This window comes from Branchiostoma lanceolatum, chromosome 4 (assembly GCF_035083965.1).
Source record: "Branchiostoma lanceolatum isolate klBraLanc5 chromosome 4, klBraLanc5.hap2, whole genome shotgun sequence".
NCBI classification, from domain to species: Eukaryota; Metazoa; Chordata; class Leptocardii; order Amphioxiformes; family Branchiostomatidae; genus Branchiostoma; species Branchiostoma lanceolatum.
This window is the reverse complement of record NC_089725.1, coordinates 33,037,338-33,064,744: the sequence shown is the minus strand read 5'-3', so window position 1 is coordinate 33,064,744 and position 27,407 is coordinate 33,037,338. Positions and strand designations below refer to the sequence as shown.

The 27,407-nt window shown below is 48.2% G+C and overlaps 3 protein-coding genes across 17 annotated transcripts in view; all 3 read left to right on the top strand.

Annotated features, from left to right (window-relative positions):
* LOC136434109 (mitogen-activated protein kinase kinase kinase kinase 3-like) overlaps window positions 1-7,965 on the top strand; it is a 61,508-nt gene extending 53,543 nt beyond the window's left edge. For 9 of the 13 annotated variants that reach the window (XM_066426864.1, XM_066426868.1, XM_066426862.1 and 6 more), the window contains 6 exons: window positions 1,446-1,514; window positions 2,491-2,583; window positions 5,189-5,259; window positions 6,496-6,551; window positions 6,768-6,851; window positions 7,770-7,965. In XM_066426864.1, coding sequence (XP_066282961.1) covers window positions 1,446-1,514; window positions 2,491-2,583; window positions 5,189-5,259; window positions 6,496-6,551; window positions 6,768-6,851; window positions 7,770-7,857 — 461 coding nt within the window. In that variant the 3' untranslated portion in view covers window positions 7,858-7,965. The remainder of the gene's footprint in view (window positions 1-1,445; window positions 1,515-2,490; window positions 2,584-5,188; window positions 5,260-6,495; window positions 6,552-6,767; window positions 6,852-7,769) is intronic. The other 4 variants (XM_066426869.1, XM_066426870.1, XM_066426871.1 and 1 more) reach the window with 1 other exon arrangement.
* Window positions 7,966-11,776: 3,811 nt separating this feature from the next.
* LOC136432088 (phosphatase and actin regulator 4-like) lies at window positions 11,777-13,228 on the top strand. Its single transcript, XM_066423107.1, has one exon. The coding sequence runs from the start codon at window positions 11,777-11,779 to the stop codon at window positions 13,226-13,228; it is 1,452 nt and encodes a 483-aa protein (XP_066279204.1).
* A 4,473-nt stretch (window positions 13,229-17,701) lies between these two features.
* The window catches only part of LOC136434107 (cyclin-dependent kinase-like 1), a 30,502-nt gene continuing 20,796 nt past the window's right edge, over window positions 17,702-27,407 (top strand). For all 3 annotated transcript variants that reach the window (XR_010755703.1, XM_066426858.1, XM_066426857.1), the window contains exon 1: window positions 17,702-18,449. Coding sequence is in view for 2 of the 3 variants with exons in the window: in XM_066426858.1 (XP_066282955.1) it covers window positions 18,282-18,449 (168 nt within the window). In the remaining variant the exon portion in view is untranslated. The remainder of the gene's footprint in view (window positions 18,450-27,407) is intronic.

The window sequence follows — 27,407 nt, the reverse complement described above, 5'->3', positions numbered from 1 at the left end:
CAGCAAGGAGAAGTAGCTAACTGCACTCTCCTCGGCTGTTTGCATGAAACTTGTCTGTTGAAATCAGGCCTTGTTTTTTAGAAGTTTTGTCTCCAGAATGTTTTAGTCTTGATGTTTGAAGCATGATTAGGTTCCCTGTAGAAAAGCCTGGGGCCAGTGTATGTTTGAAGCATGAGTAAGGTTCCCTGTAGAGAAGCCTGGGGCCAGTGTATGTTTGAAGCATGAGTAAGGTTCCCTGTAGAAAAGCCTGGGGCCAGTGTATGTTTGAAGCATGAGTAAGGTTCCCTGTAGAGAAGCCTGGGGCAAGTGTATGTTTGAAGCATGAATAAGGTTCCCTGTAGAAAAGCCTGGGGCCAGTGTATGTTTGAAGCATGAATAAGGTCCCCTGTAGAAGAGCCTGGGGCCAGTGTATGTTTGAAGCATGAGTAAGGTTCCCTGTAGAAAAGCCTGGGGCCAGTGTATGTTTGAAGCATGAGTAAGGTTCCCTGTAGAAGAGCCTGGGGCCAGTGTATCTTGTAGCAGTCCTGCAGAAACTGGTTAAATTCGTCCCCATCCTCCTGGGTAGGACTATTATTACAGGGAGTCAGTTTCTCCTTCAGTTCATCAGTCACTTCTTATTAAACAAACAGGGAAGCTGGGCAAAAACGTTCTTAAAACAACCAAGCGTTTTATCTGAGCTGATATTTCAGTGACTGTCACCTTCCTCTGGGCGATACTCTTGGTTGTGTGCAAAAAACTTTGTCATGCGCTGCCTTATTATAATTATACCAGCCTGGTGAAATTGATAGCATTCACGGAGACAGGCGGGCTCCATTGGGAGGGGAACGGACCCGGTGAAAGATGGTGAACATGTCAAGACATTAGTACTTCAGGTGTACACCTGTACCCGGGTGTCTCCACAGGTAACTAAAAAGTTAGTACTTCAGGTGTTCACCTGTACCTGTGTGTCTCCACAGGTAACTAAAAAGTTAGTACTTCAGGTGTTCACCTGTACCTGTGTGTCTCCACAGGTAACTAAAAAGTTAGTACTTCAGGTGTTCACCTGTACCTGTGTGTCTCCACAGGTAACTAAAAAGTTAGTACTTCAGGTGTTCACCTGTACCTGTGTGTCTCCACAGGTAACTAAAAAGTTAGTACTTCAGGTGTACACCTGTACCCGTGTGTCTCCACAGGTAACTAAAAAGTTAGTACTTCAGGTGTTCACCTGTACCTGTGTGTCTCCACAGGTAAATAAAAAGTTAGTACTTCAGGTGTTCACCTGTACCTGTGTGTCTCCACAGGTAACTAAAAAGTTAGTACTTCAGGTGTTCACCTGTACCTGTGTGTCTCCACAGGTACTTAAAAAGTTAGTACTTCAGGTGTTCACCTGTACCCGTGTGTCTCCACAGGTACTTAAAAAGTTAGTACTTCAGGTGTTCACCTGTGTTTTCCTGTGTTCTCCTCAGGTGAGAACCAGCTGGATGTGGTGAACGTGACGCAGCTGGAGAAGGACACGGTGCTGGTGGCGTTCGACAGTAAGTCTGCTGAGGCTGGAAATATGTGTGTGTGTGTGCATGTACATGTGTGTGTGTGTGTGCATGTGTGTGTGTGTGTGCATGTGTGTGTGTGTGTGTGTGTGCATGTGTGTGTGTGTGTGTGTGCATGTGTGTGTGTGTGTGTGTGTGTGCATGTACATGTGTGTGTGTGTGTGCAGACCGTGTGTGAATGTGAAATTTTGTGGATATGCAAATGGTGTGTGGATGTGTGTGTGTGTGTGAAGAGAGAGAGAGAGAGGGAGAGCCTGTGTGTGGAGCCTGTGCGAAGCCTATGCTGTCCTCATGCATGTATTATGCCCTGTGTGGAGCCTGTGTGGAGCCTATGCTGTCCTCATGCATGTTTTATGCCCTGTGTGGAGCCTGTGTGGAGCCTATGCTGTCCTCATGCATGTTTTATGCCCTGTGTGGAGCCTGTGCGAAGCCTATGCTGTCCTCATGCATGTTTTATGCCCTGTGTGGAGCCTGTTTGGAGCCTATGCTGTCCTCATGCATGTTTTATGCCCTGTGTGGAGCCTGTGTGCCGCCCTGCTGCATTATTTAGTCCTACATAATGGGTTTGTGGGTAAAAGACACCGGAACTGCAGGAGTGTTAGGTTGTTATTTTTGCCAAGGACGCCAAATGTGCACTTTGTTTCACAGGTGTTTTTACTATGACTGTGTGTGTACAAAGTCTGTAACTGTTGTAATGAGGTTCTCAAAAGGGTTTTGGTAACCATTTTTTTTTGCATATAAGAAGGCTGTGATAGGGTTTTAGGTGAGTGACAATTTTGTGTACCAGAAGACTGGTGGGGTTTCGGGTAGTAAAAGTTGTGCGTAGAAGAAGGCTGTGATGGGGTATTTGGTGAGTATAAGTTTCGTGTACAAGAAGGCTGTGATAGGGTTTTGGGGGGAGCAAGTTTTGTGTAACAGAAGGCTGTAATGGGGTTTTTGCTGACATCTGATGTTTGTCCTGCAGGAGAGGTGAAGATCGTGAACCTGTCAGGAAAGCTGAAGTCCAGCAAGAAGCTGGCAGCGGAACTGCACTTCGACTTCTATACAGAAAGCATAGGTAAGGGCTGCACTTCGACTTCTATACAGAGAGCATAGGTAAGGGCTGCACACGACTTCTATACAGAGAGCATAGGTAAGGCTGCACACGACTTCTATACAGAGAGCATAGGTAAGGCTGCACTTCGACTTCTATACAGAAAGCATAGGTAAGGGCTGCACACGACTTCTATACAGAGAGCATAGGTAAGGCTACACTTCGACTTCTATACAGAGAGCATAGGTAGGGCTGCACTTCGACTTCTATACAGAGAGCATAGGTAGGGCTGCGCTTCGACTTCTATATAGAGAGCATAGGTAAGGCTGCACTTCGACTTCTATACAGAGAGCATAGGTAGGGCTGCGCTTCGACTTCTATATAGAGAGCATAGGTAAGGCTGCACTTCGACTTCTATACAGAGAGCATAGGTAAGGCTGCACTTTGACTTCTATACAGAGAGCATAGGTAAGGCTGCACACGACTTCTATACAGAGAGCATAGGTAAGGCTGCACTTCGACTTCTATACAGAGAGCATAGGTAGGGCTGCACTTCGACTTCTATACAGAAAGCATAGGTAAGGCTGCACACGACTTCTATACAGAAAGCATAGGTAAGGCTGCACACGACTTCTATACAGAGAGCATAGGTAAGGCTGCACTTCGACTTCTATACAGAGAGCATAGGTAAGGGCTGCACTTCGACTTCTATACAGAGAGCATAGGTAGGGCTGCACTTCGACTTCTATACAGAAAGCATAGGTAAGGCTGCACACGACTTCTATACAGAGAGCATAGGTAAGGCTGCACTTCGACTTCTATACAGAGAGCATAGGTAGGGCTGCACTTCGACTTCTATACAGAAAGCATAGGTAAGGGCTGCACTTCGACTTCTATACAGAGAGCATAGGTAGGGCTGCACTTCGACTTCTATACAGAAAGCATAGGTAAGGCTGCACACGACTTCTATACAGAGAGCATAGGTAAGGCTGCACTTCGACTTCTATACAGAGAGCATAGGTAGGGCTGCACTTCGACTTCTATACAGAGAGCATAGGTAAGGCTGCACTTGGACTTCTATACAGAGAGCATAGGTAGGGCTGCACTTCGACTTCTATACAGAAAGCATAGGTAAGGCTGCACACGACTTCTATACAGAGAGCATAGGTAAGGCTGCACACGACTTCTATACAGAGAGCATAGGTAAGGCTGCACTTCGACTTCTATACAGAGAGCATAGGTAGGGCTGCACTTCGACTTCTATACAGAAAGCATAGGTAAGGGCTGCACTTCGACTTCTATACAGAGAGCATAGGTAGGGCTGCACTTCGACTTCTATACAGAGAGCATAGGTAAGGCTGCACTTCGACTTCTATACAGAGAGCATAGGTAGGGCTGCACTTCGACTTCTATACAGAGAGCATAGGTAGGGCTGCACTTCGACTTCTATACAGAAAGCATAGGTAAGGGCTGCACTTCGACTTCTATACAGAGAGCATAGGTAAGGCTGCACACGACTTCTATACAGAGAGCATAGGTAAGGCTGCACACGACTTCTATACAGAGAGCATAGGTAAGGCTGCACTTCGACTTCTATACAGAGAGCATAGGTAGGGCTGCACTTCGACTTCTATACAGAAAGCATAGGTAAGGGCTGCACTTCGACTTCTATACAGAGAGCATAGGTAGGGCTGCACTTCGACTTCTATACAGAGAGCATAGGTAAGGCTGCACTTCGACTTCTATACAGAGAGCATAGGTAGGGCTGCACTTCGACTTCTATACAGAGAGCATAGGTAGGGCTGCACTTCGACTTCTATACAGAAAGCATAGGTAAGGGCTGCACTTCGACTTCTATACAGAGAGCATAGGTAAGGCTGCACACGACTTCTATACAGAGAGCATAGGTAAGGGCTGCACACGACTTCTATACAGAGAGCATAGGTAAGGCTGCACACGACTTCTATACAGAGAGCATAGGTAAGGCTGCACTTCGACTTCTATACAGAGAGCATAGGTAGGGCTGCACTTCGACTTCTATACAGAAAGCATAGGTAAGGGCTGCACTTCGACTTCTATACAGAGAGCATAGGTAAGGCTGCACACGACTTCTATACAGAGAGCATAGGTAAGGGCTGCACACGACTTCTATACAGAGAGCATAGGTAAGGCTGCACATGACTTCTATACAGAGAGCATAGGTAAGGCTGCACTTCGACTTCTATACAGAGAGCATAGGTAAGGCTGCACACGACTTTTGGGAAACAGTGACTGTGTAGGTACAGCACTTTGTTAGACTTGACGTGACCATGACATTGGTTACACTAATGCATTGTTGTTGTTTACGAACTTATTTATTTATTTATTGTCCAGGTGTTTGCAGTCTGTCTCCAGGACAGCGTGCTGGTGTTCCACAAACACGGGATGTTGTTATTTACATGTTGTTATTTACATGTTGTTTGCAGTGTGTCTCCAGGACAGCGTGCTGGCGTTCCACAAACACGGGATGTTGTTATTTACATGTTGTTATTTACATGTTGTTTGCAGTGTGTCTCCAGGACAGCGTGCTGGCGTTCCACAAACACGGGATGTTGTTATTTACATGTTGTTATTTACATGTTGTTTGCAGTGTGTCTCCAGGACAGCGTGCTGGCGTTCCACAAACACGGGATGCAGGGCAGAAGCTTCAAGGCCAACGAGGTCAGTCCTGAGCTTTGACGCATCGACGTCAGAAAGTCTGTCAGCCAAGAGTTCCTTCCTTTTCAATCACACAACTTCCACGCATTAAGATCTAGTGTTTTACTCACCTTGAGTCTTGACAGTGATGGAACACACATTGATGGCACACACATTGATGGCACACACATTGATGGCACACACATTGATGGCACACACAATGATGGCACACACATTGATGGCACACACATTGATGGCACACACATTGATGGCACACACAATGATGCCACGCACATTGATGCCACACACATTGATGGCACACACATTGATGGCACACACATTGATGGCACACACATTGATGGCACACACATTGATGGCACACACATTGATGGCACACACATTGATGCCACACACATTGATGGCACACACATTGATGCCACACACATTGATGCCACACACATTGATGCCACACACATTGATGCCACACACATTGATGCCACACACATTGATGCCACACACATTGATGCCACACACATTGATGCCACACACATTGATGCCACACACATTGATGCCACACACATTGATGGCACACACATTGATGGCACACACATTGATGGCACACACAATGATGGCACACACATTGATGCCACGCACATTGATGCCACGCACATTGATGCCACGCACATTGATGCCACGCACATTGATGCCACGCACATTGATGCCACGCACATTGATGCCACGCACATTGATGCCACGCACATTGATGCCACGCACATTGATGCCACGCACATTGATGCCACACACATTGATGCCACACACATTGATGCCACACACATTGATGGCACACACAATGATGGCACACACATTGATGGCACACACAATGATGGCACACACATTGATGCCACACACATTGATGCCACGCACATTGATGGCACACACATTGATGCCACACACATTGATGCCACGCACATTGATGGCACGCACATTGATGCCACACACATTGATGCCACACACATTGATGCCACACACATTGATGCCACACACATTGATGCCACACACATTGATGGCACACACAATGATGGCACACACATTGATGGCACACACAATGATGGCACACACATTGATGCCACACACATTGATGCCACGCACATTGATGCCACACACATTGATGCCACGCACATTGATGCCACACATTGATGCCACACACATTGATGGCACACACATTGATGCCACACCTGACCCTGTTCCTTCCCTCTGCAGGTGACGCAGGAAATCTGTGACAAGAGCCGCATCTTCAGACTGATCGGTTCCGACAGGTGAGTGGCACGTGCCTCGGGTGGCGGGAGTAGCGCTGGTGTCGATTGAGACATTCCCATTTCTTGATTTGCTCCTTGAAGACATTTGGGTTGGAAGACTTGTAAGATGGTGGTTTTTAAGCCAATGTAATGAGGCTGGCAAGAGCCCCCCCCCCCTCCCATGATGTGATGACTCAAGAGGCCGCCGTGACTAACTGCTGTTTCTCCTCCCTCAAGGCTGCCGATCTCCCTGGGGTGGGGCGCGGACCCCCTGGGGCGGGGTGCGGACCCCCACAGGCACACCCGGCTCCAGCTCTCAGGGTAGCTCAAGCCTGGCCTTCTCAAACTGCTCACATGCTTGTAACTAGACCTTTTCACGGGTCCCATCGCAGGGCTGTCTCCCGACACGGCCCTCTGTCCCGGCTGTCTCCTGACACGGCCCTCTGTCCCGGGCTGGGGACACAAGAGGCTCCTAAACAAGGAGTGGGAATGAAAAAAATTAAGGCGGGAGACAGCTCTGCCCTTCGCAAAAACGGAGCACTCTGAGTAACGTAGGGGGCAAGCTAGATCATTACCATGACTACGCATGCACCGTCATGGTAACATGTTTGTGCCCTGCGTTACCGGGAGTTATGTGAAAAGGTCTAGGTACAACGTACATGTTGGGGGAGTTCTGGAGATCATAGTATCAGTGATGGTTGCCTTGTGAGTGGTGTTTGTAGGTGTTCAGACACATATGTACATGTACATGTTAACGGAGCGTTTAACAGCCGACATGTATATATGTACATGTACATGTTAACGGAGCGTTAAACAGCCGACATGTATGCACATGTACATGTTAACGAGTTAAACAGCCGACACATATGTACATTGTACATGTTAACGGAGCGTTAAACAGCCGACATGTATGCACAGATGTACATGTCGGGAACATTGGACCCATCAGAGTAAATCACGGTACACAGTATCAGTAACGGTGGCCTCTTGAAGTCATTGTGTGGTTTTGTAAGTGTGATAACAGACATAAACTTCGTCTGCCAGGTGACCTTGAAATGGAACATTAGAAATACCTCCGAGCAGTGGCAGGACATAAACAGACCAAGAAACAAATAGAGAAAGGTGCCTGCCAGGCGAAGTTGGTCCCTGCCAGGCGAAGTTGGGTCTGTTACATGTAATGTTGGTTTATGTTGCGTAAAGTGAAAATAGATGGATGTGGCGATTTTTATTTCACTCCAGAATGATCGTCTTGGAGAGCCGTCCGTCTGACGACCCCACGGCGCCCTCTAACCTCTACATCCTGGCAGGTCATGAGGCGACCTACTGACCTCTGACCTCTACATGCTGGCGGGTCATGAAGTGACCAACTGATGACCCTGCCCAGTTCCGGACTTGAAACCAATGAAAATGACACAATAAATATATATATACCTGATTGACAATTCTCCCCAAATGCTCCTGCCTCCCTTCCTATGGACTATAATCAGGGATCGTGACGCCTTAAAATGCTGCCTGTCAACTGTGCCATGGACAAACTCGGACTGAGTCGCTTCCCGCACCAGCTCAGTTTTAATGAATAAAGTAAGATTTGTGGGCTGTCCTGGCTTGTGCTATGCAGAAGAATTGAGAGGCTCGTTTGATGGCCAAGACAAACTCACGCGAACCAGATAACTAGACTCTCTGCTCACACCCAACAGGAGACAACTAGACTCTCTGCTCACACCCAACACAGGAACAGCTCTGGCCATGCCAGAAGTCACCAAGTCGGATTATTTCGTACTTCTTCCACACGTGATACTCCTGAAGACAGTTACCTGCGCCGCTCGTGTGGAGGCAGTGTCCGCAGGTCCGGTAGCCGCTCGTGTGGAGGCAGTGTCCGCAGGTCCGGTAGCCGCTCGTGTGGAGGCAGTGTCCGCAGGTCCGGTAGCCGCTCGTGTGGAGGCAGTGTCCGCAGGTCCGGTAGCCATGCTCTGCTCACCTGTACAAACTGAAGCAGCTTCTTGTGCCTGACTGTACATCGCAGCGCCACGGAGAACACAGCAACACTGGAGCCTGGAGAGGAGTCAACACTGCAACAAGGACCAGAGCCACTCAGCTGCGCCTCAAGTGGACAATCTCACCGAGCTGCCGTCTCTAATTGGTCAACAACACAGCTGTTCTAACTGGAGCAGGCCCTTGTAGCCGTGGTAACAGGAGCAGGCCCTTGTAGCAGTGGCAACAGGAGCAGGCCCTTGTAGCAGTGGCAACAGGAGCAGGCCCTTGTAGCCGTGGTAACAGGAGCAGGCCCTTGTAGCCGTGGTAACAGGAGCAGGCCCTTGTAGCCGTGGTAACAGGAGCAGGCCCTTGTAGCCTGCACAATCTGCTATGAGAGGCTCCCGGCTAGACTGGTCAAGCTCGCATCACATCTCAGTACAGCCAGTCAAACCTGACCAATATCACATCCCAGTACAGCCAGTCAAACCTGACCAACATCACATCCCAGTACAGCCAGTCAAACCTGACCAACATCACATCCCAGTACGGACGGTCAGACCTGACCAACATCACATCCCAGTACGGATGGTCAGACCTGACCAACATCACATCCCAGTACGGATGGTCAGACCTGACCAACATCACATCCCAGTACTGACGCCAACCTTTGTCTGTTCCTTCTAGCAGAACAACCAAACACAGCAAGAACTGATATGATGACATTTCCCTCACAATGAATGAGGAGTAAAAGAGAGCTTCGTCCACTTGTCTGCCACTTGTAGGGTTAACTGAGAGCAGGAGAACACGTCGGTTTGTTGCACCAGCTTGTAACGCTAGCTCAGAACACACGGAACTGCCTTGTAGCGCTAGCTCAGAACACATGGAACTGTAACGCTAGCTCAGAACACACGGAACTGCCAACGTTTGTACTTAAACCCGGAAATCTGCAACGGTCAAATTAACAAGAATAAATAACTGTGGAAATGATAGCAACAACACCACAACATCTACCCCCCAACTGGAAGGGTCTATATGGGGCACAGGGTCTGTGTGGGGTCAGGTGAAAACTTAATGGGGTGCCTGTAAATTTGGGGGAGTGAATTCTAAGTGACAGTTCCACTGCCAAGTGCCCAGAACTGTGGGGACTTGTGAACAAGACGATGTGTTGTAGTTCGTCCGGGTTTCACCTGGGTTACACCTGTTTAACTCACCTGGGTTACACCTGTATAACTCACCAGGGTTACACCTGTATAACTCACCAGGGTTACACCTGTATAACTCACATGGTAACACCTGTATAACTCACATGATTACACCTGTTAAACTCACCTGGGTTACACCTGTAAGCTCAGCTGAATTATACCTGTGCAACCTACCGGAGTGGCACACCTAGGCATGCTGTTTTTCAATGAATTCTGTACAGAACCTTGTACTACAACTGTATAAATGAATTGATGCAAGTGTCTATAGCGTTACGTGAAGCTTTTCCAGAAGAATATGATGATCCAATTTTTTGTCTCAAGTTAAACTGCAGCAGACATCTTTAAGAATGAAGTGCCGCTTTCCTGGGTCTGCAGACCGGGAAGGGAGCGAACTGTCGCCTGTCAATGCGGACCGCTGAGGACGCGCTTTTCCGTTACAGTCTAGTGTAGAAGTTACGTTCACTCCGTATTGTTGCCTCTGTACATATTATTATGCATAGTATCTTAATTTAGGTTAATGGGGTAACGAAAGAAAATTCTGCCTTCCATTTTGTTGTACCATTATTCTTATTATTACAATTGTGTCCATGTACTGTTGTGTATATGGTGTCGTCACGATGAGGAAACTTCTGTCTGCCTTATGTCGATTCCGGGCATGTTTCAGAACAAGTCGGGGGGGGGGGGGGGAGAAGAATCAAAGTCCATGTGAACATACGTCACAGGAGGCGCTGTCGTCACTCAGATCTCTGTCTTAATTCCGTTTCATTATGAATCTTTATGGTAGTTACTTCGGTCAACCAGCTTCCAAAGGAGTCTTATGAAAAACAGAACAAGAAGATGACTTCGATGAAGATTAGACATCCAGGTAATAAGAACGTGGTTCGAACGTGGAGTAAGGGAGGCAATATATGAGAGGATATACAATCCAACCCTCAACAGGAAAGGAGGGCTAAGGGTGGAACTGTCTGGCACTTGGGACATAGCCTTGGGGGCAAACCAGCTTTAGCTCCTATATTAAAACAATAGGAGCTATTGTCCCCTTTTACTTCAACCTCGTCTTGAGTTGTCTAATTCGCTTTCTATTGGACTTCTAAAAATTTGTCTTCTCCTTATTTGCATATCAATTCATAGTTCGTGGTTATAAACCTGCTGTTCAACTGATCTTGCTCACAGTCACTGACGAAAAGTAGTGGATGCTACTTGAAACGTCTGACCGTTTCCAAAATCATATCCAGTTGTTTGAGTAATTGCTTTTTGGCGTAAGAAGATGACTTGACACAAACTTAGCAAATCATGAATATATTACATGCAGTAGTAACCATGGAAATAGGATTAGTAAGTCCTGCAAACAACGCAAAGTAACAACACAACAACTCAAAGTATCCTGTCTCCATCAACTCCCTTTGCTTACTGTTTATTTGTTTAGGGTCGCCATCAGTAATTCATCAGTACCTACATGAAAATTACAGTAGAACAAGTGCAATTACACGAGCCACACCTACATTTATAATGAGACAAAACAATGAAAGATATTGTAAGATTAGATGTAGCGGAAACTGAACCACGCAGAAACTGAAAAAGTAGAAATTGTCCCAATGCGGTGAAAGATCTTCCAACGGAGTTAGCCGCCCATAGAGCCGCCAAACTGCTAAGTTAAACCCGATTTGGCCAATTTCTACTACCTCAAAACTGCCCAAGAACACCCCTCAGTGGACCGTTAGATCTGGTGTATGCGGTCACGACAGGCAGCATTCTTAATGCTTTTGTCAATGATACGAATTATCTAAGGGGAACCAAAAAGTGGTCACAATGGCCAGGTGGTCCTTATGTGAAGGTTGTCACTAGTCCAGGTTTGGCTTTTATTACTCCGGGAAGGAGGATGACCTAACGGGAGTATTAGAAAAGCTGTTGTTTGAACGTTCGTAGCCATAACTCAGGATCCCGTTGTCGCATTGGTGTGTAACTTGGCATATCGTTTGCTAGGTTGGTCGTGATGGTACACGATGTCTTTTTTTACACCGTAACTGCTTTAATCGGCGATGTAATGTAAAAATTGCACCCCTATATTTCATGTGGAACAGCCCTCCCATTCAACACAGATTACGTCGGTCTGACATCGGGCAATGTCGTAAGCAGATATACACAGCACTAACGACTTGCGGGCGGGAGAAATCTCCGCTCCTGTCCGACTGGAGAAATCTCCGCCCCTGTCCGACTGGAGAAATCTCCGTCCCTGTCCGACTGGAGAAATCTCCGTCCCTGTCCGACTGGAGAAATCTCCGTCCCTGTCCGACCGGAGAAATCTCCGCCCCTGTCCGACTGGAGAAATCTCCGCTCCTGTCCGACTGGAGAAATCTCCGTCCCTGTCCGACTGGAGAAATCTCCGCCCCTGTCCGACTGGAGAAATCTCTGCCCCTGTCCGACTGGAGAAATCTCCGTCCCTGTCCGACCGGAGAAATCTCCGCCCCTGTCCGACTGGACTTTTCCGCCCCTGTCCGACTGGAGAAATCTCCGCCCCTGTCCGACCGGAGAAATCTCCGCCCCTGTCCAACTGGAGAAATCTCCGCCCCTGTCCGACCGGAGAAATCTCCGCCCCTGTCCGACTGGAGAAATCTCCGTCCCTGTCCGACTGGAGAAATCTCCGCCCCTGTGCGACTGGAGAAATCATCGCCCTGTCCGACCGGAGAAATCTCCGCCCCTGTCCGACTGGAGAAATCTTCGTCCCTGTCCGACTGGAGAAATCTCCGCCCCTGTCCGACTGGAGAAATCTCCGCCCCTGTCCGACCGGAGAAATCTCCGCCCCTGTCCGACTGGAGAAATCTCCGCCCCTGTCCGACTGGAGAAATCTCCGCCCCTGTCCGACCGGAGAAATCTCCGCCCCTGTCCGACCGGAGAAATCTCCGCCCCTGTCCGACCGGAGAAATCTCCGCCCCTGTCCGACCGGAGAAATCTCCGCCCCTGTCCGACCGGAGAAATCTCCGCCCCTGTCCGACTGGAGAAATCTCCGCCCCTGTCCGACTGGAGAAATCTCCGCCCCTGTCCGACTGGAGAAATCTCCGCCCCTGTCCGACCGGAGAAATCTCCGCCCCTGTCCGACCGGAGAAATCTCCGCCCCTGTCCGACTGGAGAAATCTCCGCCCCTGTCCGACTGGAGAAATCTCCGCCCCTGTCCGACTGGAGAAATCTCCGCCCCTGTCCGACTGGAGAAATCTCCGCCCCTGTCCGACTGGAGAAATCTCCGCCCCTGTCCGACTGGAGAAATCTCCGCTCCTGTCCGAGAAATCTCCGCCCCTGTCCGACCGGAGAAATCTCCGCCCCTGTCCGATTGGAGAAATCTCCGCCCCTGTCCGACCGGAGAAATCTCCGCCCCTGTCCGACCGGAGAAATCTCCGCCCCTGTCCGACTGGAGAAATCTCCGCCCCTGTCCGACTGGAGAAATCTCCGCCCCTGTCCGACTGGAGAAATCTCCGCTCCTGTCCGAGAAATCTCCGCCCAGTGTCCCAAACTTGTTTGTTGCTCTGATCTGGCAGCTTCCTGACGTCATGTTGCCACTTCGCCTCTCGGCCTCCCTTTGTGTTTGTAAATAGGAGAGTGCGACCGGCGAGCCCGTAAGTGCGACCGGCGAGCCCGTAAGTGCGACCGGCGAGCCCGTAAGTGCGTCCGGCGAGCCCGTAAGTGCGTCCGGCGAGCCCGGTAGTGCGTCCGGCGAGCCCGTAAGTGCGTCCGGCGAGCCCGTAAGTGCGTCCGGCGAGCCCGTAAGTGCGTCCGGCGAGCCCGGTAGTGCGTCCGGCGAGCCCGTAAGTGCGTCCGGCGAGCCGCCGTAAGTGCGTCCGGCGAGCCAGTAAGGGCCCTGTCACACGTGCGTATATTCAAGTGCGCAGAGTTCCGCAGTAACATTAATTTTGTGTAAGTAAATTTTGCTTGCAGGAAGTTGTTTTCTACTTTGACCCACCGTTGAGCAGTCTAGTTATCAAACCAAAGAAATTACTTCTTCGGCTGCAAACTTAACCTAAACCAAAAACTTGTCAATACGCAACTCATGCGGACTTGCATATACGCACAAGTGTGACAGGGGCTTAAGTCGTGTGTGATGACAGGTCTGCCGTGTCCTTGGCCTTAGCTGGTCCAATCCAGCGCCGCATCGATAACAGGTCGGCCAGAGTTGACAGAAGCCCGGGTTTCGATGCCAAGTCGGAAAAAAACCTCCACCAGGCCTTCGTACAGGGGGTTATGGAGAGTACAATTCGGCAAAAGTCGGGTGAGAATCGGCCAGAAGTGAGCCGGTGGGAAGGTACAATGTACTAGTAACATCTTCCCTCCCGTGGGCAAATGAAGCCCCCTGGTGGCCAAACTGCCCTGGCAAATTACTCTCCCTATAGGACCTATAGCCAGGCCCTCTGGTGGCCAAACTGCCCTGGCAAATTATTCTCCCTATAGGACCTATAGCCAGGCCCTATGATGGCCAAACTGCCCTGGCAAATTATTCTCCCTATAGGACCTATAGCCAAGCCCTATGGTTTCCAAACTGCCCTGGCAAATTCTGGTAGAGACAGGATAATGGCCGTGTTTGACAGAAGCCCGAGGTTCGCCGTGGAAATTAGCGCCCCTCCCGAGTGGGCGGCAGGATAAAGGTGATGACGCGTCACTCCTGCGTCATGACGCGTCACTCCTGCGTCATCTGGAGACTCTGTTTTCCTCGCAGTAAAAGCAACACAAACAGCGGCTGCTTCGGGGAAATGCGCTTAATGATTTAGAGCCGCGCGCCGGGATGTTGACCAAAGCGCAGTGTTGCCGGGCAACCGAAACTCCGGCCGGCCCGGTGCTTCTTCCGGACCGGCGGGACAGGCGGGCAACCTATATGTAACTAACATGTAACTAACATGTAACTAACCGTTAGTGTAACTCACATGTAACTCACATGTAACTCACATGTAACTCACATGTAACTCACATGTAACTAACATGTAACTCCATCACAGAACGGAAATCGTGACTTAAGAGTCGTCTCAGAGTTTGAATTTAGGAGATAAAAGACGCGTCTGGCGACCGTTCGTGACGTCAGGCCCGATCAATGCGGGGGATTCCGCCGGCCGCTTTTCGGTTTGTTACCAAAGCAAGTCGTTAGTGCTAGTGACAAGGTGACGTAGGCAATACTCTTGAGATAAGACCTTTCAAGCCTTCCCGCCGCTTTGTCACGCTATGCCCGATCGCGATAGTCTCCATGCCAGGCTCCGCGACGGTTGCCTTTTCATGTTCTGCCGGGTAGCTTTAATACCTCGCCTCCGACGCAGGTTTCATGACTTGACTATTTTACCTAGGTAAAGCCTAGGTTACACATAGCCGAACATGGCCTCCCGACTCTCCCCCGACCATGGTTGGAGTGATTCGGGAGTGATTCGGGAGCTAGCTCGGTTGGCGTTCGGCCGAGTCGCCGGCTGGCGTTCGGCTGAGTCGGCTGGTGTTCGGCTGCGCCAGCCGAATGTCTTGAAAATTTCAAAACATTCGGCTCTGGACGGAGGGTCTGAAATGGGTCGGCTGGTGTTCGGCTGGTGTTCGGCGCGGTCGGCTAGTGCTCGGCTGGTATTCGGGATTGAGCCAGAAGTAAAATTAGAACCTTAACCACGCCAGAAACACTACTGACTTACTCCCAACTAGTTTCCAACCTACCCATAACTCACCCCAAGGCCGTAGACGAAACTCTGCTAACTAATTCTCAACCAAGTGACTACAATCGGAACGTGGGCGAATCACCCCCGACCTTCACACGACCAAAAACAAAGAAGCACACTAAAAGCAGTATTAAAGCTAGCCATGATCCGAACTCGATCTCTCGGTGATGTTAACAACATAATAGAATGGATTATTTTAATTAAAACCGAAAATGACCCCTCTTTTGAAAGTCGCTGAATATGTCCATTTAAATTCGTGAGAGGGTCTGCAATTGGTCGGGGTTTAGTCAGGAGAGATTCGGCAGTCTGCGGCTAGAGGTCGGGATGGTTGGGAGTAAGCTAGAAAGCATTCGGGGCCCATTCGGGAGTAATTCATGTACTGGTTAGGAGGTGATCGGCGCATGTTCGGCGCATGTTCGGCGCCAAAGATAGGCGTGGCCCAAAAACTGGTCAGAATGCTCCCGAACTACCGCCGACCTGAGTCGGCTAGCGTTCTGGAGCCATGTTCGGCTATGTGTAACCTAGGCTTCACCGTTTCTACGATAGATCTCTAAATAAGAATTTTTGATACAATATTGGCCTGGTGCCCAAACCTATTATAGCTGCCGAGTCCTTTTGCGGAGAGGAGGAAACGACATGTTGGATATGAGGCCATCTAACATGGCTGGGTACTAGGCTATGTAAGATGGCAACAGTGGTTACAGAGACACTTTTGTCAGTTTTGACAGTAAAACAGCACGCGCGCTTTTCCGACCAAATGCATTAAACAATGAAACAAACATGCAAATAAATCTCATGTCTGTGCGATAGGGTTTAACACGTCATCGTGTTCTTGTTTCCATGGCAACTGATTCACATTTCAGTCTTCGTGTCGGCAGTCTGACCTTCCCTTTCACAGAGCGGTCCTGTTCCTCAAGGTCATGTGCAGGCGCCGTGCTGACGTCATACCCACGTCACGACACCACAACAGGCGGTCTATTCTCTGGTTCCCGCCCTCATCTCCAAGCAGACGTTGGGTTGGAGGATCGCAACATTTTCTGCTTGCCAGGTGGGTGGTTGTCTGAGCTGAGAAAGCCGGCAGTCCAAAAACGTTATAATTCCCCACCAACATCTGCTTGGAGCTAACCCGCCCTCGCCCTGCGGGTACCTAGCGTGACTCACCCGAACGGCGGCAAATCCATCAATCCTCACCTCAGTTACTGCTTTCGCGCCCAGAAGACGGATGGCGACAGAGGTCACTGACCCCGGCCTGAACCTCTCCTGCCGCACATTTATCGCTGCGCTGCAGGAAAGGACAACTAGCTATAGCACAGGGCAACAGGCTGGCGCGAAAGTACGGATGGGCAAACAACCCACAGTCGCAAGGCGGAACCAAGGAGGTTTTAATCAAGGAGGTTTTAATCAAGGAGGTTTTAATCAGAGCGGAACACACAATATCAGCAGCGAAACTATTTTATCTTGCAAATGTGTTACGTTTCCATTTGGTTCATGTGTTTGTTTGTTTGTTTGTTTGTGTGGATTTAAGAACTGAATAATATTTTAATGACTTTTGTTGTATTAATTTCCAATACATTCATGCAGGCTATCGAGTTGAAATAAAGGCTTTGGCTTGACTTGATACATTTTGTTATGTTTATACATTTAATCAACGTTAACGTTACACATTTTATAAATATCGTCTTACATTTTATACATTCATTTACACATATATCTATACATTACAATTATACATCTGGTCACTACATTTTGGGACATATCTCTGAGTCAGCTGGCGCAGAGACTTACCAGAATCTCACCACAAGTCCTCTCCAAACAGATCTTGGGAGCGCAAATCGTAACATTTCCCGGCTGTCCGTTCATTTATCTCCCATGAAACCAGGTGTTCTGTGGCGATCGGAAAGCTCGAGTTGCAAAAGTCAAGCCCCATCTCGGGCTGCTCGTTGTGGGGAGCTCCTTGTTATGCTGATTTCTCCGTACAAAGCCTCGGTCCGCAGGTGAGGCACTTGAAGCCTCGGTCCGCAGGTGAGGCACTTGAAGAAGTAGCGGTTCTTGAGCTCGCCTTGGCGGTCACGTGAGCTAATGCAAGCGGTTCCTATGGGAATGTGAGCCGCCTGCGATCAGGCCGAATTCGGCACCTACACGTCCGCGTAAACAATGTAGTGCGGAAGATTTGTAGGTCGCATTTAACTAGGAATACGTTTAAACTCGTTTTTCCCCTACATGATGTTTTCTAATCACCCCATAAGTGAGTATTTGAGAAAGTAACCCGTAAAACTCGGCATCTGTGCGGAACTGCGCGGGGTGAACTCTGGTGCTGGGTCAGTGCGCGGAGTGATGCGGAGGTGTGGCGGCCATGATGGGAAGGAAGGCCGCCGTTGCGTGAGAGTTCCTGCCGCAGTTCGTCCTCCCGACCTGATTACATGGCGATCCGCGCCCTGAGCCCGCGTCCCGCCTGATCAACTACCCAGGAACGTTGTCGGAGTCCGATAGGAGCCGGGGAAGGCAGGGGAAGGCTGGTACGGGGACGTTTGGGCCGTGTTTTTGTGGAGAGGCGTCGCGGCTTGGCGCACCTGAGCCTGTTGAGTGGCAGCTGCCGTGCAGGGTTCGCGGCGGGGGCACCGTTCGTGTCGCCCGTCAACTTTCGCCGCACGCACACGGCCGCCGTGCCGGGAAACTTCGGGGTCCTCTCCCAGGAGCTGCACGGATCTCCCGAACAAGGCGGACCGACAAGTCTGCAGACGACAGGCGCAGTCGGGCGCCATCTTGAAGTTTTGACTTGTGTCCCGTGCTGCAGTTTGATCCGCGACCCTCCAGTCGGAGTTCAACCGTGACTCCAGCGCCGCCGCGGCGAAGCCTTCCCGCCGGCCAGGGGCGCTCCCGGGCCCGAGCCGCCGCCGCACGACGCCATGGACAAGTTCGAGAAGCTGGGCAAGATCGGGGAGGGGTCGTACGGGGTCGTGTTCAAGTGCAGGAACAGGGACACTGGGCAGCTCGTCGCCATCAAGAAGTTTGTGGAATCTGAAGACGACCTGTTGATAAAGAAAATCGCACTACGAGAAATCAGAATGTTGAAGGTGCGTACGAAAATGTTGTTTCTGCAAGTGTTTCTGTAAGGCTTCTTCACACCTTTACCTCCCGGGGATTCATACAAACAGGTGTCACCCCCTACCTGGGCTCAGGTGCGCGGACACGTAACGTAAGAAGGCGGTAGAAAGTGTAAGTAATGTCGTCTGTGTTGTGGGTAGTACAGGTTGTTACGTACGGCGTATAGGCGGGACCTACATTTGTAGACTTCAGCTGTTTAGTTGTTTTTACTCCGCAGTTTTACAGTATAAAGTTTTACATCTGCGCAGCTCCGACTGTCAGCTGAAACAGGCACCGCGGAATGTACCGAGATGTGTTTGTTTACGGCGCGAGAAACAAAATAATGGGTTGTTTACAACAACAATTGACATGACAATGTTGTCTTACCGCGTTCTCGTGAAGCCATGCCAACTTAGGAAGAACAGCTGTAATAACAACTCAACCAGACCAGGTGTAGTGGAGGTGTTTCCAGGTGTAGTGGAGGTGTTTCCAGGTGTAGTGGAGGTGTTTCCAGGTGTAGTGGAGGTGTTTCCAGGTGTAGTGGAGGTGTTTCCAGGTGTAGTGGAGGTGTTTCCAGGTGTAGTGGAGGTGTTTCCAGGTGTAGTGGAGGTGTTTCCAGGTGTAGTGGAGGTGTTTCCAGGTGTACAGACAGAACAGGGTGAAGTTCAAGTAGAGCCACCAATTTCTAAAGTTTACGTTCGGAACATCTCCAGCTGACCCTGATCGCAGAGCAGTTTCCATGCTGCAGGAAATGTTGCTGTTACCGTGACCGTGGTTTGTTTACAGTTTATATGTTAACGTGACAACTTTATTTTCTTATGTGTCATGTTGTTGACAGTAGCCTGAGCAGCGCTCGTGAGTGCGACTCGCATACAACATGTATGCGACCAGTTTTTTGAGAATGCGACTAGATTTAAAATCACGGTCGCGCGGTGCGACTATCAAAGATTAAGACCTGCACCTAGATAATAGGTGCAGAACTAAGCGGTAAGCTGAAAAATAAACATTAGGTTTTCAAACGCTACCGCGAAAATTGCCGGTGAATTTTCAATCTTGTTCCCACACCCGCGGTACAAAAAATGTCCGTTCCAAGTAGGTATTCCAACAACGCTACCGCGAAAATCGGCTAACTACCGCATGGCGATCGGTAAATTTTCTACCATCTTCCTACACCCGCGATACAAAAACTATTCGTTTCTACAGGCAAAATCACCCATGAATATAAAGAATATAACTTTCTCTTTCTCGTGATGTGTTTGTTTATCTTGTGAAATGTTCAAACGCCAGAAATTTGCCGATGAAAACGGCGCGGCGTAGCGCGCGGCCGTGATTCAAAACATGGCCAATTTCACTTCCGCCTGCGTCTTAGACCGCAGCAGAATGAGCCGATTACGAGCTTTAAATTGGTACCTGGAACAAAGGGAAAATTTATTTTTTGAGCATTAAAATTCGATTGTAACGAACTCTTTAATGATAAAAATTACCACCTTAATTTTTCTTCTTCTTGTTCTTGGTGTCAAAATGAGGGCAAGAAACAGGGCTACGTTTTGATGTAATCGACATATTTATATCATGCACACCGGCGAGGCGGCAAGCTCCTTTTCCCGATGGATCCCGGAGGTGTCCCTGTGATTGGATGGTCGCGCCGCACGGTCCTGACGCGCAAAATTTGGACTAGATATTTGACTGGGCTGGCACAAACAGATCATTTTTGATACTATTGAGCAAGAATTTCAACGTTAGAATATTAAAGCATTTTTGATTGTTTGTAGACAGAGGGTGGGGGTGAAAAAAATGCCAGTAAAAATGTTTTTAGGGTTGAACTTATTGCCAGCAGTGAAGTTTAAAATCATGGAATGGGACTTAATTTGTTTTGGTCGTGAAACCAATAGCCAAGTAATAGAGTTATCTATTTATTTATCATTCAAGGTTATGTGAATCATTGCTTGCCTTGTTCCAAGTAAAAAATACCATTGTGTATTTTTCAACTTGTTGAACTTGAGGCACCGTGGCCCCTGGATAGGGGCCAGCCGGGGAACCTATGCCCAATTTTTTCGAAAATCCCAATACATCACTCAAGCTTATGCAATTTTTAATGTCATCGCAAATGGTCATGTAAATAATTGCTTGCCTTGTTCCAAGTTGAAAATACCATTGTGTATTTTTCTACTTGTTGAACTTGAGGCACCGTGGCCCCCGGATAGGGGCCAGCCGGGGAACCTATGCCCAATTTTTCTAAAAATCCCTCTACACCGGCATCATTCTTGCCCAAGAACTAACTAAATTATATACCACACTTTGCTAGTTGTTCTGCACCATGTAGACTATATTTTTTATGACCTATTCAAATACATTTTTCCAGGTTGTTAACATTGATTAATAGGAGTATTACTTGGTATGGCCAAGACTTTTCTTCTTCTTCCAACTTTTTGTAGTGGTGCTCCTAGATTTTTGCTGGTGCTCCTAACTTTTTGGGGTTAGGAGCACAGTGCTCCTAGGCCTAAAAGTTAGTCTGGAGCCCTGAGCCTGAGTGTCATCCTGTTTCAGTTCCAGGCTCTACCTTCACCAAACAGTCTGAGATTGCTCCATCTCAGACTGTTTGGTGAAGGTAAAGCCTGGAACTGAAACAGGATGACACTCAGGCTAGTTCAACTTACTAGTTGACAGTGCTGTGCCCAGTGGTATGTGGATATTCCATTGACTAGGACCATGCAGAATTCTTTACATTAACCATCGGGAAAGTAGTCAGACTCGTGGTCTGGCCCTACATGTATGTGGTCTGAGATAGTGGCATATTCGCTGCTGAACTTTTTGAGAAGGAACATAAATATCTCAAATATCCAAATGTGAAGGCTCGGGCATATAAGACTTAGTGAGGCCAATCTTGGAATACTGTCAAACAGTTTGGGATCCATACACCCAAAAGAACATCAGGAACTTGGAAGCTGTACAGAAAAGAGCGGCACGCTTCGTGCTCCACCGTTATCGTAGACAGTCTAGTGTTTCTAGCATGCTGACCACACTTGAATGGAACATGCTGGCAGAGCGAAGACGGCAGGCTAGACTCCACATGTTCTACAAGATTCAGAGAAATATTGTAGCATCTGAGATGCCCCTCACCACCAAAGGACACAAAGTACCAACCCGCACCGAGAACAGTCTGGCATACCACATACCAACTTCAAAATCAGACTACCATTTGAACTCATTCTATCCAAGAACAGCACGTGAATGGAACACTCTACCTGAGTATGCTGTCAAGGCCCAGACCCTAGAAGCCTTCAAGACTACCCTGCACCGGGTGACGGTCAGGGAGTGGCGCCCTTGCCCTCTGAGGAGCCAGGGGACAGAGAACACCGGACACAAAACACAAATACTAGTAGACTGCGAGCAACCAGTGCCCCAATTGACCTTGACCAAGATACTGTGCCGTAGCCCTCAGCATGATGAGGTTTTGCACATAATCACAAGAAGAAGAAGAAGCTGTAGTTTAACCCTTGTCCTACTGACTTGTGATGTGACTAACATAAGCTAAGTACTGTAGGTACTATGGAAGGGCATGGCAGGGAAAAGGTTAGTTACTGCTGCAGTCTGTCTTCAGTGTTATGGACTGGAGATAATAAGGTCAAGGGCAAGTGTGAGGTAATGTTACAGGTACAGACCTTGGGTATGGATGCTAGATATAGTACAGGTGCTAGACACAGTACAGGTGCTAGACACAGTACAGGTGCTAGACACAGTACAGGTGCTAGGTACAGTACAGGTGGCATTGACTCCCGTCATTCATCAGCCTTGGCAGAAATGGGGCGTTCCATTCTACTGGGTGATGAATATTTCATACCTGAAGTGAGAAAACAACACTGCCCAAATAAGGGCAGAAGTGGGCCAGGCTTGGCAGAGTTAGGGGCTGCAGCGGACCAGTTACTGGTGTTAAATGTGCGGACCAGTTACTGGTGTTAAATGTGGGGACCAGTTACTAGTGTTAAATGTGGGGACCAGTTACTGGTGTTAAATGTGGGGACCAGTTACTGGTGTTAAATGTGGGGACCAGTTACTGGTGTTAAATGTGGGGACCAGTTACTAGTGTTAAATGTGGGGACCAGTTACTGGTGTTAAATGTGGGGACCAGTTACTAGTGTTAAATGTGGGGACCAGTTACTGGTGTTAAATGTGGGGACCAGTTACTGGTGTTAAATGTGCGGACCAGTTACTGGTGTTAAATGTGGGGACCAGTTACTGGTGTTAAATGTGGGGACCAGTTACTGGTGATAAATGTGGGGACCAGTTACTGGTGTTAAATGTGGGGACCAGTTACTGGTGATAAATGTGGGGACCAGTTACTGGTGTTAAATGTGGGGACCAGTTACTGGTGTTAAATGTGGGGACCAGTTACTGGTGTTAAATGTGGGGACCAGTTACTGGTGTTAAATGTGGGGACCAGTTACTGGTGTTAAATGTGGGGACCAGTTACTGGTGTTAAATGTGGGGACCAGTTACTGGTGTTAAATGTGGGGACCAGTTACTGGTGTTAAATGTGGGGACCAGTTACTGGTGATAAATGTGGGGACCAGTTACTGGTGATAAATGTGGGGACCAGTTACTGGTGTTAAATGTGGGGACCAGTTACTGGTGTTAAATGTGGGGACCAGTTACTGGTGTTAAATGTGGGGACCAGTTACTGGTGTTAAATGTGGGGACCAGTTACTGGTGTTAAATGTGGGGACCAGTTACTGGTGTTAAATGTGGGGACCAGTTACTGGTGTTAAATGTGGGGACCAGTTACTGGTGTTAAATGTGGGGACCGATAATGCCCAACTTGTTGTGTGGGTTACATTGATCTGGTCGAGTTGAAGTTGTTGTTTGGTCGGTTCAACTTGTTCTTCTTTTACAGTATATCTATAAATTATAACCGATGCAGATACAAGAAACATGTTGTGATAACTTGTATATATCATATCTATCTATGACAGGTGTGAGAGTGACCGTTATGAAGGCATGCCTACAATAAAAGCCACCGGAAAAGAGAAGGAAGATGCTATGCAGATTACAAACAGGAGAAAGGCTGTAATGATTTTAGCATCAAAATGTTAGAATCTGTCCCTCTGTTTGTAACAGTTGAGAACAGATGTCTGCAGACCCAGTCTGTCCTGCCGTAAGTGGCAGAGTGTGATGGTGAAAGGTGAAAGCAGCGATGAAATATTCATGCCCCGACGTGTCTCGTGTCAAAGACAGGACGGTTTTGGAGCTGTCAAGCATTAAGAGGATTTTACACTTATCTCTACACAACAAAGACAGGCCCCGGTACCAGGCTTCCCCTGGTACCAGACTGTCCCCCGGTACCATACTGTCCCCTGGTACCATACTGTCTCATGGTACCATACTGTGGTACCAGACTGTGGAACCATACTGTGGTATCATACTGTGGTACCATACCTGGCACCATACTGTGGTACCATACTGTGGTACCATGCTGTGGGACCATACTGTGGTACCATACTGTGGTATCATTCACTGTGGAACCAAACTGTGGTTACAGACTGTGGAAACTGACTGTCCCAGACCCAATGTGTTGTTAAACACTGTAGTTATCCATTATTATCCATGTCATCAGGCAGCCACATCCAGGTGTTTGTTAGTCTGCCACGTTGCAGGACAGGAGATAGCCAGGTAACACCTTGTCTGCTCAGGTGATTCACACCTGTCCAGGCCAGGTAATGCCCAGGTAATCTCAGCCCCTTTCGATTTGTCCTGAGCTGAATGCAGGATTTTTACAGGAAGAAGAGCTGACAATGGGGTGTATGTAGGTAGTACATAGCGCCGTGCTGGGTTGTAATTACTAGGATAGGTGCAACAATAGGTGTACGCTGACTTGGTTAGCATCAGCCTCACGGCCTTGTGGGTGACATGTCGGGTGGATATTGTGTGGAGGAAGGAACTGTGTAATTACTCTCACCTCTCAAATAAATGTACCGGTGCGTTTATTTTTTTTCGCCTCAAAATCCGCCCTGTACTTTCTTATTTTAGACGGTACGTTTATTATTTTTGTGAAAAATGGAGGCTTTGCTATCCAGGAATCCCTCTAGAATCGAAAGTTTAGTTTTTTCTGCCTGTATTTCCCCGGTATTGTTGCTCGTAATTCGCTATTTTTCGGCCTAGCGGCGTTGATTTTCCCGCCGCTTTGACGGCCTTGTAAAATTATCCTGCCGGCATTTGTAACGTATCGGTCGATATCGCTATGACGCTACAAAGTAAACGGGAAGATAAGGCGCGACATTGACATTTCAAAATACAATTTTCGATAACTTTGACAGTCTCTGTTTACATCGTAAACCCAAGGAGTAAACCATTAAGCACGCTGATCAAAAAACGTGTAGAGTAGAGTGCACGGGGAATAATTCCTGCCCATGGCTATCGGCAGCGTGGCGGAAGAATAAATTGTTTGTATGTGTATATAAAGGGATGAATGCTGAATGGCTGGTGTGGTTAGGGTGTGTTCTGTGTCAGTGTTTGTTGTTGTTGTGTCCCACGGGACACCAGAAATGATCCCAAAGCTGACCGGCTCCACCCTCCATCTTACAGCATTGACAGACCCGTATAGGATAATCGTCACACATGACTCGCATGAAACGCCCATTACAATGGATATTTCTGTGTAATTAGTTTCTAATACGTTATGGTTGCGTCACATTGCTGTCTCCTGTATGTGTACGTATGTATGCATACGCAATTATGGTCTCCTGTACATGTGCATATGCATTGATATACTGAATCAGGTCATTTTCTGGTTGAGTTCAGCTGAATAGAAGCAACAAAATGATGTTTTTGAATCACATAAAGGCAAGAGAAAGGTGAAACGTAGCTTAACTGTGGTGTTGAATGCGGGAGTCACATCTGTGGGGTCTTGTTGTCACTAAATAGATTGCTGTAACTGTGTAAGCTCAGTTAAAGAAGTTATTATCTGGCGAAAAGCATTCTGCAAAGCTGCTGAGTTTGGGGTCACTTCGTGTTTTTGTTGTTCCTTGTTCTGAAGTCTTTAACACTCCTGATGTAACTGATGACCATAGTTGTGCTGCACAGCAGTGTGGGGCAGGATACTAGTATGTCCATCTACGTCATGAAAGAAGCAGAGCATAATGAATATTTGATGGTGAAATGATATGTTTACACCCCTCTGTGCAGTGCAATTGCATGTGAAATGAAGAATTCTTCATCGCGCACTGTCTGGCTCTTTGTCTTTGGGCATGAAGCCGGCTGGTCTGAAAAGTGCTCAGAGGGAGAAGGCCAAGCAAGGAAGACCAGACAAAAGGCCTCAGGGCATTTCAGATTTTATTTCCAATTTTAGCCAGACACTGCTTATTTCCAACATCATATTATGACTATACAGACATACATGATGGGACATGCATTGTGCAACTACAAGCCCTGTTTTCTATTTTATTTCTATTTCTACATTTTTCCCAGGCCGTATGTCAGGAACTTGTCAGGTCAGTGTCAGCTCCACTAAACAGTGAAAGGGGTGATTTGGAGTGGTCCATTAGAGTGAAAGGGGGGATTGGGAGTGTTGTGTTCCCCCATTAGAGGTAATGATCACCTGGCCGCCGTTATTAGTGCAGGGTGCAGAGGAGATGTGAGCTGATGATATGAGCTGGACACACACAGTACAATGGCAGGGGGTAGTTAACTACAATGGCAGGGAGTATTTAACTACAATAGCCTGGGTGTAGTTAGTGACACACAAGAGTACAATAGGGGACTGTAGTTAGAGCCCAGTGTCACACCTGACCCGACTTTCACTGCACCGATAAACACAGCGCAGGTCGTGTTGCTGTCTTTAGGGTCAGTTTGCAGCTGGGGAAAGTGGTCCCTAGGCTTGGCCAAATGAAATCTATTTTTGCGGTTCTTGTACTTTTCAAAGTCAAAATTTAGCAACGCGGCATGGTGAAAATAGGTGCCTCTGACAGTATTCACTCTCTGGAATTGTATACCAAGGTACAAACCTCGTAGAAGAGAGAAAGGCTTTCCCCTCATGCTCTGATCATGATCTTCCAGTTTAAGATTTATTTTTTAGAATCTGAGAAGCAACAAATGAAGTTTGTGTGTTGTTGTGGTAGTGGCCGATGCTGGCATTGACTGGTCCTTTGTAAGAGCACACAATGTGATCAGTGACTGCGAATAACGCTACATTGATGGGGTGACTAGCGCTACATTGTCGGGATGGTGCGTGTGATGGGGTGACTAGCGCTACATTGTCGGGATGGTGCGTGTGGCAGAGTGACTAGCGCTACATTGTCGGGATGGTGCGCGTGACGGGGTGACTAGCGCTACATCGTCACTCAGGGTAATGCGTGTGACGTGTGCTACAGAACCATGGAGCCTGGGCTATGCTGGGTCTTGGTGCAGTTGTTATTTTGTTAGTTATTCCAATAAAGCCCCCCGGGGCGCGCATGTGAGGAATTACCCCAGTAATTGGAACATGGCATGGTGTATAAAGTTTGTTTGTTTACCTCGGTTGCCATGCCAGCAAATTTGATTCTCTGGGACTTGGTAATTCCCTGCGTTCCCCGCTGACATTGGGCACAGATTTCAGACAGTCAGCCAAGTGGCAACAGTCAGTAGAGGTACAGTAGTGCTGCGAAAATTATTAAGGTACAGGGCCAAAACACCAGAACGGGATCTGTACCTGCCATATAGCTCAGGTACAAGTACAGGTCAAAACCTCTGTACCTGATACCTGTTACGTTTAGGTACGCATCCCTACCTGTACCTGTACAGTACTTGTACCTAAACCCCTGTACCTGTACACAAAAAATGTACCTGATACCTACATTACGTTTAGCCTTTAGGTTCGCATTCCTACCTGTATTGATCACATCCCTATCTGTACCTAAACCTCTGTACCTGATATCAGGTCCCTAGATCCCGAGGTCCAGCCGTGTGGGTTGAACAGA